Source organism: Crotalus tigris, unplaced genomic scaffold (genome assembly GCF_016545835.1).
Source record: "Crotalus tigris isolate CLP2741 ecotype Arizona unplaced genomic scaffold, ASM1654583v1 scf7180000017601.7605149639:7615979, whole genome shotgun sequence".
Lineage (NCBI taxonomy): Eukaryota > Metazoa > Chordata > Lepidosauria > Squamata > Viperidae > Crotalus > Crotalus tigris.
Window position 1 is genome coordinate 395,207 of NW_024096505.1, and position 16,007 is coordinate 411,213.

The 16,007-nt window shown below is 34.5% G+C and overlaps 1 protein-coding gene across 7 annotated transcripts in view; it reads left to right on the forward strand.

Annotated features, from left to right (window-relative positions):
- Nucleotides 1-16,007, forward strand: part of KDM6A (lysine demethylase 6A) — a 211,797-nt gene that overhangs the window by 119,626 nt on the left and 76,164 nt on the right. For 4 of the 7 annotated variants that reach the window (XR_005559740.1, XR_005559742.1, XM_039368151.1 and 1 more), the window contains exons 6-9: nucleotides 1,940-2,060; nucleotides 7,006-7,060; nucleotides 12,236-12,270; nucleotides 14,568-14,661. Coding sequence is in view for 3 of the 7 variants with exons in the window: in XM_039368151.1 (XP_039224085.1) it covers nucleotides 1,940-2,060; nucleotides 7,006-7,060; nucleotides 12,236-12,270; nucleotides 14,568-14,661 (305 nt within the window). In the remaining 4 variants the exon portion in view is untranslated. Of the gene's footprint in view, nucleotides 1-1,939; nucleotides 2,061-7,005; nucleotides 7,061-12,235; nucleotides 12,271-13,837; nucleotides 13,937-14,567; nucleotides 14,662-16,007 lie in introns of all 7 variants that reach the window. The other 3 variants (XR_005559737.1, XR_005559741.1, XM_039368138.1) reach the window with 1 other exon arrangement.

Here is a 16,007-nt window from a genome sequence, read left to right on the forward strand (position 1 = left end):
TTCTTGGGCTTTCAAGACTCATCTAAAAATCAATCTTTCACACACTGTATTTTTCAAATGGATAGCCAATGCTACTTTGCTATGAGACAGTCAAATAGCTGTGCTTGCTTCACTCCACAAGCAATGTCAGCACTAGCATATATTTTGTGGGACAATTTTATTTATTTGATAAAATTTGTGTGCTACCTAATAATTATGTGTCCCTGTGGCTTAGAACAAAATAAAATACAATAAAAATATTCACAATAAGAAAAACAAATACTGTATAAAGTATCCATGATATTCAAACAATTAAAACAATTAAAACAATAAACATGTTTTTTTGCATTGCTCTCATAACCCCAGAGCCTATAACAATTAAAATAGCCTCTGAAACAAAACAAAAAAAATCCAACCCAAACTAAAATATAGTGAAGAACAAATTATATGAAGAGCCACATCCCAAAATCATTTGAACCAATTTATTTCATCTGCATATATATGTCATTACTCAAATGACATAAACCTTTGTGAACTATGTAGAATTAATATAAAAGTAATGTAAATTTAATTGCCCCATCCAAACAATTTAAAGTACAACCAAATTTATTTGTTATTGTTGAGGGATGTCAAGAAAAAAATTGAATCTGTTGCATCTGAAGTCTACTAAATGTGGTTTGTTGAATTGAGATTTTACTTGCACTGTCAATTATAATATAATAGAGAAAATTATATGATCTTGCTTTTTTAAAGAACTAATTGTGTTCCAGCTTAATTTCCAGAAATTATTCAATTACAGTTTGCTTTATTTTCAGTTTGCCAGGATGATAAATAATCAGGAAATCTAACAAGTGAAATCTAAATAGCACTTGGAGATTGATGGAACATGCTTACGCTGAATTGTGATAGGAAGACAACTGGCTACAATAAATTATGTAGCTAGTGATGAAAGAAAGTAGAAATTGCAGGTTTGTTTAGTTAGTCAGAGTCTTCTAGGAATATCCTACAAATATTATAAAAAAATAAATAACTTTAATATGATTAAACTTTCTCAAGGAAGGCTTTGGTCACTGGATCCTCAAGAGTTCTTGTTCACTGTTCACGATTTTTAAGTCGTTGACATGTCCTGTTGAAGTGAATCAAAAGTTTACAGATTATGCTTCTGATGCTATAAAGGTTTTAATATTTTTTTAGTTTTTTGCAAATAAATATGATTTAATTTGCTATAGCTACCCGTTTGCACACTTTTGTGAAATGTAGATGTAATAAAGTATTAATGCTTACCTGCTTTTGATGGTAATTAGTGTATTTAATAGATATTTATTCTGATATAAATATTAGTATAATTTGGTTTCAGAATTAAACAAATTTTAAAACTCTATTTGAAACCATACACTTACTATTTAGTTGTTCTCCTTAAAGCAGCGGTTTCCAACCTTTTTGGCTCTGAGGACTGGTGGGGCGGCGGCAGCACGGGGGGGAGGAGAGAGATGGTTTTGTGTGCACATGCCCCGCTTATGCAGACTGAGCTTCCCACTCTCACTTGCCATTTGCATGGCCCGGTTCCCAATGAGTCATGGTCCTATACCGGGCCGTAACCTGGGGGTTGGGTAACCTGCCTTAAAATATCTAAAAGGAATTAATTTATTTGTTTGTTTGTTTGTCACCAGGAGGTAACTAGTCCCTGCAATTTTCCCAGGAAGGTTTTTCAGAAATGGTTTTCCATTACCTTGTTCTAGGGCTGAGAGAGAATGACTGCCTCAAGGTCACCCAGCTGGCTTCATGCTTGAGGCAGAACTAGAACTCATGGTCTCCTGGTTTCTACTCTGATATTTTAATCACTACACCAAACTGACTCTTTTTCATTTAATATGTGCATTTTTCCTGGATAATTTTCTGTTAAGATTTTTTTTCTGTTGATCTTCACAGAACATTTCAGTATCCATTTTTGTTTTCCTAGGGCAATTAAAGCATTTCGGGAAGTGCTTTATGTTGATCCCAGTTTTTGCCGCGCCAAGGAAATTCATTTACGACTTGGGCTTATGTTCAAAGTGAAGACAGATTTTGAGTCTAGTTTTAAGGTAAGAGTTTAATTTTTAATAGCAATGGATTTATTTGTTATTACACTTGCTCGTCATAATTCAAATATGGATTTCTTTTCTTTGAATGAATGATTGAATGAATTTATAGTCTGCCTATCTCATATACTTAACTTTTGGCCCTTATATTACAGATGAGATTGGAATTTATTTATGAACGTATTGGATCTTGCAGCTTCACGTAAACTCTGAATTGAAATAATTGAATCCTTCATTTTTTTTCTATTCACTATCCAGAGAGGATTCAGAAGTGTATGTATGAAGTCTAGTCCTCATCATATGTAGAATAAGAAATAGATAATGACTGAATAGAGGATATCTTGTAAAATATTTTTATGAGCTAAAAAGCCACCTTGATTAATCTTTGAAAACTCAATTACTGAAAATTAGCAGTTCTTTTAAAATAATATTGAATATGCAGTTAATGAAATATTTTAAAAGTAAACAGGATTCTTTGCTGCTTATTAAAACACAGCCTTGGGTTCTGACTGAACTTAATCTATCTGTGATATCTTTGCAGCGTAATATAGGGAAATAGTTTTTAGTAGTCCTTGACTTGCAACCATTTGAAGTTACAACAGTGCTGAAAAAAAAAGTGACTTGTTACTGGTTCTTGCATTTATGATCATTGCAACATCACAACAGTCACGTGATCAAAATTTCAGCATTTGGCAAACAGCATGTATTTATGATAGTTGTAGAATCCCGGGGTTACTTGATCACCATTTGCAACCCTCAATGAAAGAAAACCATATTTACTTAATGACTACAACAAAACAGTAAACACAACCACATTGCTTAGAGACAGAAGTTTCAATTCCAGTTAGGGCATTAGCCAAGGATTACCTGTAATAATTTTGCCGCTGAATCATAAATATGCATCACAACTTTCCTCCCTCTCTCAGTTCTCTTATTATTGAAAAATAGTTCGAAATAATATTGAGAAGGTTTGATTATTTCTCACTGGCATAAAGCTCTTTGGACTTGGTAGAAAATATTTTTGTGGATTTAAAGAGTGTTCACAAAGTGCTACACCAGAGTGAGGATGTAGTTATCCAGTTGCATAATTACTGTTAGCATGCAAACTGAGTGATTTATGATATAGTCCATACTCCTTCTAATGACAGCAATATAAAAATCAGAAGCCTTTATGCTTTGTAGTGCAGAGTAACAAGAGATTTGGCACACTTTTAATCAGATTTTAGAAAGAAGGGACATTGTTAATATTGGATCCTTGTTTATTGTTGGACAACAAAATTAAAAAGCACTTTTGAGTGGCAACTGATAAAGAGAATTATAAACACAAGCAGATGAATAAAAAGCTGAAGAAAAGTACAGAGTCAAAATTAGAGGAGTCTAGAAACTTTTTTCACTCAGTACCTCATTCCAATAACGTTTACTGGAATTTTCCAAAGAACCTTTAACAACCTGGATTGAAATAAACTGATGTCTCAATATTTTAATACAATATTACTCTTTTAGGCATAGAATATTGCCATGTAGCAAAAGAATTGGGCTAAGCATGTGACCTTAGACCAGTGATGGTGAACCTTTTAGAGACCGAGTGCCCAAACTGCAACCCAAAACCCACTTACGCATCATCGAGTGCCGGGTAGGTGTGGCCCATTGGCTGGGTGTGGCCCATTGGCTGGTTGTGGCCCATTGGGTGGGCATGGCTGCGGTGGTAACAGCAGACTGGATGAGACTAAAAAGTTCAATCAATTCCAAATTTTTTTGCACACAGCAGCGGAGGCCTAAAGCGAAAAGGTTTTATAAAACCCAGCTGAAGGCCTAGGACTGGGGCGATGGCACGCGTGCCCCCAGAGAGGGCTCTGAGTGCCACCTCTGGCACCCATGCCATAGGTTCGCCACCACTGCCTTAGACCTAACCTTCTGTATTCATTTTATGCAGATGAAGTGCTTTGTCCTGCTTATACTGTTGATTCCTCTGTTTTGATTATGTAGTCTATAGTGGAAAAAATATATCTTAACTTCCTTTCTTTAAAACAATAGATTCTGATTTTGAAGAATTCTAGAGAACAAACAAATGAGTTGATTTAGCAGTACATATGGCAGCTTCATTTTTAACCTTGCTTGTCAGATATATTTCTGCCTGTTTGACAGCACTTTGATTATGGAAGCCTTTCTGTGTCCTAATTATATGAACAAAAGACAGCTCCCAGGATCAGGCTTCATTTATAGATTATAAGTTATCCTTCTCAAAGATTTGAACTTAGTTATGATTTTCTACCTATGGTAAACACATGTAAAAATTATTAAGTGTTTAATCTTGACTTTTTGAATGACCTGTTAAAATAAACTTCCAATTCCAGTACATCACAGCATTCAATATTTTTTTAAAAAAAAACTGATAATTTTCTTTGATTTTTTAAAAATCTAGTTCTAGTTTTAAGTGTTATTTTGACTTGGCAGTTGTGAAGCATGATGAAACAACATTGTAGAAATACCCACAAAACTTAAGAAAAAGACAATTCTAGTTTTCAAGAAAGAATGAAGAAAACTATCGTTTGCATATAAGTAAGTTAATAATTGATACCGTGTTTCCCCAAAAGTTAGATCCAGAATGATAGTAAGCCCTAGCTGATTTTGGGGGATGGGCCTAATATAAGCCCTACTCCAAAACTAAACCCTAGTTTTGGGGCGAGGCAAACCCCTAAAAATCAAGCCAGTGTGAGTGAAGCTGCCCCATACACCCCGCACCCGCTTACGTTACCGTAGAACCATCACAGCCAGGCCTCCCACACCCCGACACCTGTCGTACTGCTACTTGACTTCTTCTGCAGTCACTTGCTGCCACTTGTGGCCAGCCATGTGGCGCATTGCGCCATTGCTGCTCCTCCTGGCAGGACGATGCATTCCACTTCGGGCTGCTTCTGCTTCTTGAGGCACGAAGCCACATGGCGCTTCAGGCCATTTCCGTTGTGGAAACGGCCCAAAGAGCCACACAGCGTCCTGCCACAAGCAGCAGAAACAGCGCAAAGCACCATGTGCCGTCCTGCCGACAGAGTGACAACAGCGCAATGCGCCACATGGCATCTGGCCACAAGTGGCAGCAAGTAGCCACAGAAGTCAAGCAGCGGCGTGACAGGTGTCGGGATGTGGGAGGCCTGGCTGTGGTGGTCCTAAGGTAAGAAATTCTCTGAAATTAAGACCTAGTGCCTCTTTTGGAGGCAAAAAAAAATATAAGAGCGGGTCTTAATTTTGGGGAAACACAGTAGTTACCAAATACTATACTTTTAATTATTTGCAAAGATTACATCATTTTATTGTGAACTTTATCTGATTAATTACTTTTAGACAATCCTCTTCAGATTTGGATTTCTTTAGATGGACTTTTACCTTGAAATATTTGGTTGTCTGGATTCTCCTGCATATTAACTTTCATACAGTAATACCTGGCTTCAGTACTGCAATATTTGTATGCAGATATTTACTAGCATTGGTTTGGTGCAGAGATTTATAGTTGGAAGTTTAATGTGATGAGTTGGTAGTTATTGTGGTGAAGATAATAAATAGTTTATTTGGCGGTAAACCCAGAGATGTTTTTTCAAAAGGCAACTGGACTTTCTTTGTTTTTCCTTGAAGATGTTTTGCTTCTCATCTAAGAAGTTCTTCAGTTCTGACTGAATGGTAGAGAATGGAAGGGTTTATATTCCGTGCAGTCATCTGGTTGTTAGCCCTCTCTCTGAGAGTCGTTGAGGCCACTTGGAGCTTTATCTGTGCCCTCATGGTTACCCGAATAGCGCAAATGGGTATGGAACCTTCTTGGAACCACTGAACGTTCTGCACCCATTTGCACAATGTAGGTAATCATGAGGATACAAATAAAAACCTCCAAGTAGCCTCAACATTCAGAGAGAATGCTAACGACCAGATGCCTGCAAGGAATATAAATCCTTCCATTCTCTACCATTCAGTCAGAACTGAAGAAACGTCTTGGACGAGAAGCAAAAAATCTTCAAGGGAAAACAAAGAAAGTCCAGTTGCCTTTGAAAAAAGTACCTTAGGGACAATCATGACCTGGATGATTGAGAATCTCCAAAGACATTTGGAGGTAAAGGAGGTTTGTTCTACATATTTTTTAATTTTTAAAAAAAAAAATACTTCTCAGAATGAACTTTGGTGGACATACTAGATTGTTCAAAATTCATAGATTTGTTCATGGATGCACATTAATAATTAGAAGTAACTATACAATATATTGCTAAATTATTTTTGTTTATATATCTGTACCTTCTGATGTTGGCATGTGCACTCTGTTGTGCAAATGAACATAAATCTTGGTAATATTTTCTTTGCAGGAGAGTTTCATAAATATATTTATACTTCAATAGATATAAGAGGAACATTTCAGAAAGCAATGTATTTTTTTAAAAGGGCAAACAACTTATGGATAACCAATATTATTTTTGTAAGATTTATTAGTTTGTGTGACTGTATATACATACAGTTTGTTTTTATATATAAGTTCATTTAAATTGTTGTAACTATAGCAGATTTTATGATCCAATTAATGTATTATTTACAATGCCTAATTTGATTTTTTTATTTGATTATATTGATCATTAATGATCTTTGATTTAAAATTCTTATGTGATTATGCTTTATGTGTTTGATGGGAGTGAAAATTTATAAAAGTATGTATCATTTTTCTGTTAATATCAGTATCATTATCAGTTGCTTGACTACAAATTAGAATTTTTTGCAACATTGTTTATATTTTTAGAAATTTAATTGGCTTTCTGTTCACAATTCTGTTATTTAACTATATGTTAATGATTGTGTTATGAAAAGATTTTCATTCATTGAGTTATTACAATGAAAATATGTTTCAAATATTTCCAAGTATTTTTAAAAAATGATTAGTTTTCATCAGAAATATTAATTATATTGTATCATTTTGCAGCATTTTCAGTTAGCTTTGATTGATTGCAATCCTTGCACTTTGTCCAATGCTGAAAGTAAGTATTTTAAGCATTTATTACAGTTGTATTTAATGTAATCATTTTATATCCTGTATCATATCCTTATAATTAATTTCTATGGTTAGTATGATGATTTACATTTCATATAGTACCTTGTAACTGGCATTAAAGTGTGTGAGTGTGTGTGTGTATGTATGTGTGTATATTTTACATTTACAGAGAAGTCTTGTAATTAGCTTCTTGATAAATGTTGGACCAATACATTACAAATAATTATTCTGAACAATTTCTCATGAATGGTCATTGTTTAATTTTACCTTGGTAATCTTTTCCTTATAATGAGAAATAAACTCAGACATTAGTATAACAATAACAACAACAACAACAACAATGAAAAAGCATTCTTTATTAAACCAGTGTCATCATTTGTGTATAAGTAAATGGGATATGGCTGCATATAGCTGAAAGTACCCCTACTTGGAGTGTCTTTCATATACTACCTGATTTAGAATAGTGCCAGTCATTTAGCTATGGTGAATCTCAATTAAACATATAAAAGACAATAGTTTGTTAAGAGCTTGGAAAAGGGAACAAAGGGAGCAAGTCTCCTGGTCCACATTTCCAAAGTATTCATTATTGTTTGAAATGATCACCTGATACAATACTTTGTCAAGTAAACATTCTACCACAGCTACCTCTTAGAAAAAAATGCCTGTCTGAGCTCCAGGTTACATGAGAACTTCACTCTGGAAGTAACTTCAGAGGATGCTCTTGCATAGCCTCACAGCCTCTGAAAACAGCAAGAAAATATGCTTCATTCTTGCACATCTTTTGAGGGTCTGGAGGCTGCATGAAAGCACACCACATTCTCATGTGGCTTCTGCAATCTCAAAAAACAAGCAAGAATGGAGGGGATGTTGGCATGTCATCTGTAACACACAGGACATAGGTTCGCCATTATTTGATTAGACTGAGAAAAGTCTAAATTTACTATGATAGCTTTGCTGTTTAAAGGGACTGTAAAATTATAAAGTTTTATTTAAGCTTTATCAATTCAGAAAGCTCAGACTGCCCAAGGTGCTGCTGATACAGTTCTACTGAGGAATTATTAAATCTGTCATCTGTACTTCTATAACTGTCTGCTTTGGTACAAGAATCAAACAAGACAGATACAGACTTCAACTGATCGTTAGGAGCGCAAAAAAGACAATTGCAACCAGTCTGCCTTCACTTGAGGACCTGTATACTGCACAAATCAGAGGATTGAGAAAATATCAACAAACCCCTCACATCCTGGACATAAACTTTTAACTCAGGATACCGCTACAGGGCATTGCATGCCAAAACAACTAGACACAAGACAGTTTTTTCCCTCCTGCCATCATTCTGCTGAACACCTAATTGCCACAGTACTGTCTTATGTCTAAGGATATTTACCCATGTAGTGGGGCTATATAACTGTTATCTTCTCACCTTTCCTATTAGCTTTTCTTATTGGTATCTTAATTTTATGATTATATTACTTTGTTATTTGTATGTACACTGAGAGTTTATGCACCAGAGACAAATTCCTTGTGTGTCCAATCACACTTGGCCAATAAAGAATATTCTATTCTAGATTATTCTATTATATTCTAAAAGCTTTATTTCATTTGCCCAATTCCAAACTTAAGTTGAATTTCCCATTTATTCTCTGCATCCAGCATACGTAATCTATTAAATTTTCTTTCTGTAGCACTAACCCCATACTGTTCTTGCTTTTTGATTGTGTATCCTGAGTTGCTCTCAACCTTCATGCTTCCTTAAATAACTCCACTCATTCCTTTTAAACTTTTCCCAGAACTTGTATAATGCAATACATAATTTTCTCCAGTCTGACTTCAAAACTTATCTGTTCTTTGACTGCTTTAGCTTAATTTTTTTAATACTGGGGGCCTTACTCTTCTGGGAGCTAAAGCCAAGAGGCACTGTTTTTTCCTGGTCATGTTAATGCTTTGGAATATTTTCCTAAGTTAATATTAGACTCTCTGATGAATTTTAGGAGGATATTAAAAGTTTCACTCTTTTAAAGACCACTCCAATTGAATTCATGAATCACTTATTTTTTTTCCATCTTTTTATTAGTGTTACTGATTTATTGGGTTATTTATTATATGATCTTTTTTTAATTAAAACCCCCTCAATTGCACTGTGGCTGTTTTAATTAATTTTTTATGTTTTGGAAACTGGCAGAAAAGTCTTTTGATTGAGGTGGAGTATAATGTGATATATAAATACCAATAAAGAAATTCTTAGAACCCATCCTGTAATTAATATTTTGAATAAAATTGCATTTCTTCACATCCATCCCTTTTTACTATTATATTTACCATTAGTTCCACATTTTTAAAATCTAACAATACCACCAGGACAAAAAGAGCATTTGTCTATAATGGATTCCTGTTTTCCCTTCCTTCTCTCTTCTCATTGGTTATTTTTTGAACATTTGAAACTTACATTATGCTTTCAAGGTAGCTGGATAGGAAAATTTATTTATCATTAAAAGTACCATATATTTATTTTCTAATTCTTTATCAGAGATTTCAAGTTGCAAGGCAAATAGGTTGCCCAAAAAAGGTTGTGCCTTTCTGAGATTCATTTACAACTTTGAAAATGTTCTGGTATCACCAGACAATAATTTTCATGGGAGGCACGTCCAGTATACAAAATACTGGGAGTTATTCTCATTTTTCATTTTCTTTAGAGTCCACACTGCATTTTCCCAGTACAGGTACTCCTCACTTAACATCCATTCCATTCAGCAACTATTCAAAGTTATGGCACTGAATGAGACTGATCCTTGAAGTTCCAGCTGTTCCAATGCCCCTGTGATCATGTGAACAAAATCCATGTCAACTGAGGCCCATCTGCATTTATGACCATCTTTTGGCTACCCACTTCCCGTGGTGTCCATCCAGTCTGCTGCGATGTGCAGACCATCTTCTGTACCAGTCTTCTGTATTGGCCAGGATCTTCTTTCACACTGCCTTTTGTGAAAGTGCAGCCAGGGCTTCTCTCATGCCCCACCAGGGCCTATCCTGAAATAAGGTGCTTTTGTGAAAGAAGGGTCTTCTGTTATGCTGGCATAGCCAGGGCCTTCTTTTCATATGGCAAGGTTCATTTACAAACAGAAGCCCTGGGTGGGGTGAAAACAGAGTCGCTGGATGGGCCGTTAATGGAGGCCCTGGGCAGGGTCCAAGATAATCCCAGTGTGAAAGAAGGCAGCACACAAAAAAAGGCCCCAGCCAGTATAGCAGTGGAGGATGTGATGGAAGCAGGCTGGCCAGTCAGTGGGAGTAATGGATAGATGGGCAGTCAAAAGGGCAGAGATGGGAAGATGGGCGTGTAAGAGGAGTTCAAGAGGAGGTGGTCTCTTTTCTTAGAGAGATCAAAATTGGAAAAGGCCAAGCCAGGAATGCTGTGGATTGAAGTGGATGTTTACCTGAACATCGATGGGATTCGATTAACAAGCGGGTCTGCTGGAATTGCTGTAATGTAAACAGTTACATTACCTTACATCACCCCTTATGAGCGCATCACTTAGTTGTGAAAATTGTGGTCCCAATTACCATTGTTAACCAAGGACTACCTGTACTGGGCTCAGTTAACTATATTCCCTGTCCACCAAAGAAGATTCCTTTTCTCTTTTTTACCCTCCTCCCACCTTTTATGGGCCAAACAAAGTTGCATCCTATAACAAACCACTACTGTATGTTCCTTAAACCATTTAAAAAAAACAGGTGGAGGATAATGTTTTGTTCTGAAGCAATTTGAATTTTTAAAATTCTCTGAATAATTCCACTGAAGATGTTACTTAGCATGGTAATGAAATGTTTGGAAACCAACCCACAAGCTTGGAGAACAAACCTTCACCCTCAATTTTTAAAATTTTGGAAAGGATATAATATTTCTCCAGGTGTTTTGAGATATGGTGGCTTATACAGGTGTCATCACATTGGCATATTCTATAGTCTTTTTTTTAACTTTTAAGTGCCACAAAATTCTTGCTTAAGATAAAAACTGTAGTACTGCCAGCAATGTAGAAAAACAAATTTCCTTCATTAAAAATCTTGAAAAGGTTAATTTTCTTCAGGAAAAAAAAACATTGTAATTTATAAATATAAATGATACCTGAAATGCAGAATATAATGTATATTTATGTTCTGAAAGATGGGTTCATATTTTGATAATTGCATTTACAGCCATTTTTAAAATCCTTTTGCATTTAAATAACCTTACTATTGTTTGGGAAAAGAACTAGTGTAATGCTGGTTAATACCAGGATTTGTTTCTTCATACTCACCTAATCATTTTTTTCAACTATTATAGTTGTCTGTGATATGAATTAAATTAATATTTGGCCCTTACATGGTTAGGCTAAATTGTAACACAATTAAAAATGTATGCCGGAAAGCCTAAATCTCTTTACCTTGCTAAGCATCTCATTCAATGCTTCAGATATAGTCTCTTCTTTTACAATAAGAGGATAGACAAAAGATGACACTTGTGTCAAAATAAGTTTCTATCATGAAGGAATTGTTATTTGAATTAAGAGTCACCTGGGAAATGATAACCCGGGATTCTAAAACACTTGATGTCTTCCCAAATGTATGTTTAATTTCTTGCTGCATCTAGCTATTTATGGTTTATTATAAATTGCCTTGAAAATTCATTGAATGATCAGACAGTTCAAAAATAGTTTGTTTCTGAAATCAGTAAATATCATTGTATAAAATTGGTGTTTTGGAGAATTGAACAAAAGGATGTTTTCTTTGAAGCCCCAAAAGCTATTCAAGTATATTTAAGTTGAATTGAAACAGAACCCATTTGCAGGCTATTTCTTTTGCCCTAATTAAAAAAAAATATATCTGAAAATCTTGTCAAGAAAACTTGAGAGACTAGTCCAGGGACCCAAAGGCATAGTATGTAAGTAAATAAATAATTCCCCAGACCTGCATATTTTCTTTATATGCATGCACAACTCCAATTTGTTGTGGGTAAAGATGATTCTTTTGATATATCTTTTTCTGGAAGGATAGAACTATATTCTCTGCTTCTGTACATGTCCTTTTCTTCCCTGAATACACAGCACTAACACATAAAGTTATACATATATGCAATACTTACCTTGATTCTGCTATTCCTAATATTTTCATTTCCGTACTTTTACAGTTCGATTTCATGTTGCCCATTTATATGAAACCCAGGTAAGTATGTAATACCTTTTGAATATTAAATATAACAATTTGGAATATATCAATGGAGCTAAATTTTGTAATCAAGCTCTTCCACATTAATTCAGAAAATTACATACAGTAGTTATAAGAGGCAAACCAGTAAAACGACACACATTTTTTCTTTCTACAAATAGTTATAATTTGATTTGTATTTTTATTTGTAACAGATCAAACTATTTATTTTTTTACATTTTTGTAATCCAGAAACAAATATATTAAAATTAGCCTATTCTTAAGAACTTATGAAAACTTTTTTGGACTATTTTAAGAATTTCTAGTCCTTTATGGTCCTTAATTTTGCTATGTGATCATTGTTATTTGTTACTGGCTTATTGAATGTAGCACATTGTTGGTACTACTTTGCATTTCCAAAGAAATTTATTTATTGAACAGTCAAAATGTACAAATGTAAACTATGCAACATAGGAAGATAGGAAATCCTTAAATTAGAATGTATTCAAATGACATGTACAAAATGTGCATTTTCAGAGAATATTCAAATCACTTATGTCTTTATTGATCTGATCAATGATACTAATATAGTGGATATTTTTGAACTCTAATTAAACAGCCTGGATAATGATTTATTGCAATGTTCGAATATATTATGTTTAAAAAAACTCAATAATATTGAGTTCCATTTCTGTTTTTTGATAAGTACATATAGGGATAGAAAGCATACCCTTTATATACTTTGGTATATGAAATAATAAAATACACACACATCCTACATTAATTGAGTCTTGAGATTACAGTTAAACATAATAATTATTTTCTCAAATGTTTATCCATTTGTTCACATCTTACTGATTAGCTATATTATATTTTCATACATAGCTATTTTCTGCCCACTTGGTATATTTGGGCAGATTTTGGCAGAGTTGGTGTGGTCCAATCCCCCAATTAAGTGTTGCCATCTTGAGGGACATAAGAAGCAGGCATTTTCTATTTCTACCCCTGGAACTGCATCCCCCCCCCCCTCCCAGAGATATGTAAGGTACCTACTCTCCTGAGGTTCTGGAAGGCCTTTAAGAACTACTCTGTTCCCAGGCCTGAGACTCATGTGTTTATGGAGCCCCTGTGTGTTCTTTTTATTATGATTGGGATTTTTTTTTAAAGTTTGGGCTGTTAGGTTTTGTTATTTTTTAAACTGATTTAACTGTATATTTCAATACTATAAGCCACTTAGATCTTTTGAAGTGGGTAGCCATAATAAATCTAAGTAAACAAGATGATATTTCACAGATCCAAATGGCTGCAATAATTGACCAACTTAGTTGGGCCTAGTGTTAGTCACATATTAAGTAAAAGATATCTTTACAGAATTTTATGGGGCAGAATTGAACAGATTCCTCAGTTGAGGGGTGAGGGAAAGAAATTATTTTTGCTTATTTTCCCCTCCCACTACAGCCTGTATGCCCTCAGAAATCTGTTCTAGATGGTTGGGGGCCACTTTTGCATGTGTTTGACATAGCAGTGAGGGCTGCAGGGGGAAGGGGAAATCAGTGAAAATTGTTTCCCCCTCTTCCACCTGCAGAAGCATCCAGTTGAGGAGGAGCATCCACTGGATCCAACTCACTTCTGGGAACAGAAGAGGCTCTTCCATTTGTGGAGCTGCAGCCCTGGATCCAACCCAGTATGTTTGAATTGAAAAGGCAGATGTTCTAGTTGCTTGACAGTATTTGCTCTGTTTTAAAACCCTGCTTTGATTAAGGGTCTCCTCACTCGTTCCACATCTTTTCCATTGACCTTTACATACCCTGTAAGAGATTTAATCCTAATGAGAAGCATAGAAATTGAGAATCGAAAAATGACAGTGTTAAACATTGAGGAAATTTTGAGTATAATTAGCTTTTGTTTAATTTAATGGATTGCATTTATTCACTTCCATCAATTTATATTAGTTCCTCAGTAATTTATTTTGGATTTGCATATGGGCAATCTAAATTTATTAGATGGACATTGTCATCACCACCTGAGTAGAGCATTAGTAATATAGTAGAATTTGAATAGTTTATATTTAATTAATAGTAAGCTGATAGATCAGGATTCACCAGATTCAAATATTATATTTGAATTTGGTTCTTTAAATAATTTCTTCAACATAAGCATAGTATTCTGCTGCAATGTGTTAGTTGCCATTAACATTCGTATGTATGTATGTATGTATGTATGTATGTATGTATGTATGTATGTATGTAATGTATGTATGTATGTAATGTCAATCCAGCTTCCAGTTTAAAATAACATCTCATTCTCTTTTTTAGAGAAAATATCATTTGGCAAAGAAGGAATATGAACAACTTTTGCAGTCTGAAAATCTTCCTGCACAAGTGAAAGCAACTGTGTTACAACAGTTAGGTAAGTATACATGAAGAAATGTAAGAGTCTTTTTAACATTCCTTACTTTGCAGGACATTGCATTGCATCCAGTTCTCCAAAAATTCAATTTTAGATTTTAATTTTTCATTAGAAAAATACTTGATATTTTTGCATCAGTCTTCTAAATACAAAGATACAGCCTTCAGTTATCTTTTTTCTTCAAATAGTTCTTTTTTCAGTGAAACTTTCAGAATGATATTAATATCCAAAGTAAGTAAATGGAAAATTATTTGTTTACTTTCAAGTCCTTGTTACAGTTGTGGTTTAGTGGTTTTTTTCTATGGTACAATTACAGGTTGATATTGATTATATAAAAATATAGAAAAACAATTGTATAGAACTTTATAAAATATACTAGTATCTAAAATAATTTTTATCCAGAAGTAGTGTATTTGAATTCTATGAAATCAGCTATCAGTGCTGCTATAGAAAGAACTATAGTTTCCTGGTTTGCTACTGGGAACTGAGTCTTAACTGTTTTCTAGGAAGAGCCAAGCTCTTAAAAAAAAAAGAACAGGTGTTATATAGGAATTGCTTCAGCTGTAGCAACTGCACCCAAATAAAGCTTATTAGTAACCTAAAGCAGTGGTCCCCAATCTTTTGGGCACCAGAGACCGGTTCCATGGAGAGAGGTTTTTCCGCAGACTAGAAGGTACGTGGTTTTTTGTGCTGCCTGCATCCCACGGGTGGGGCTTTGCTCGTTCATGCGGATCAGTTGCTGGCATGCTGCAGCCCAGTACTGATCCACGGACCAGGGCTTGGGACCCCTGACCTAAAGCACAACATGAGCCTCTAACCCATGTTAGTTTAATCCTAAATACAGTAATGGATTTCCTTTACAAGTAGTCTAACATTAAGTCTACTATTAATAAAAATGTTTCCTCTCTCTGATATAAATTATTGTAATGAATTCAGGATCTCTGTATCTATTGTGTATCTATTTCTATAAGTTACCTTTTAATGGCGAGTTAAATCTTACAATGATATACTTGTTCTTGGTTTTAATGTTATATTTATGATTATTTATATTTCCCTAATTATATGTTGCCTTTCTCCCTTACATACACATAAACTCTCTTATAGGAGAGTTTGTATTGAATAATTGTTATAGTTTCCATTTGTTCTGATAAAGCAAATGAAAACAAGAGAGAATTGTAAGAAAACCTCCAGTGGTTCACTGATAAAGATGCTCAGATTTAAGCAGAGTGTGTTTTTGTCTGCCATTTAGATACCTTTTATAGTGCTTGTTTTCTGTTGGATTGGTAAAATAAATATCTATGTTAAGTATATTTATTGGAAGGTTATACACATAATAAATAAAATAA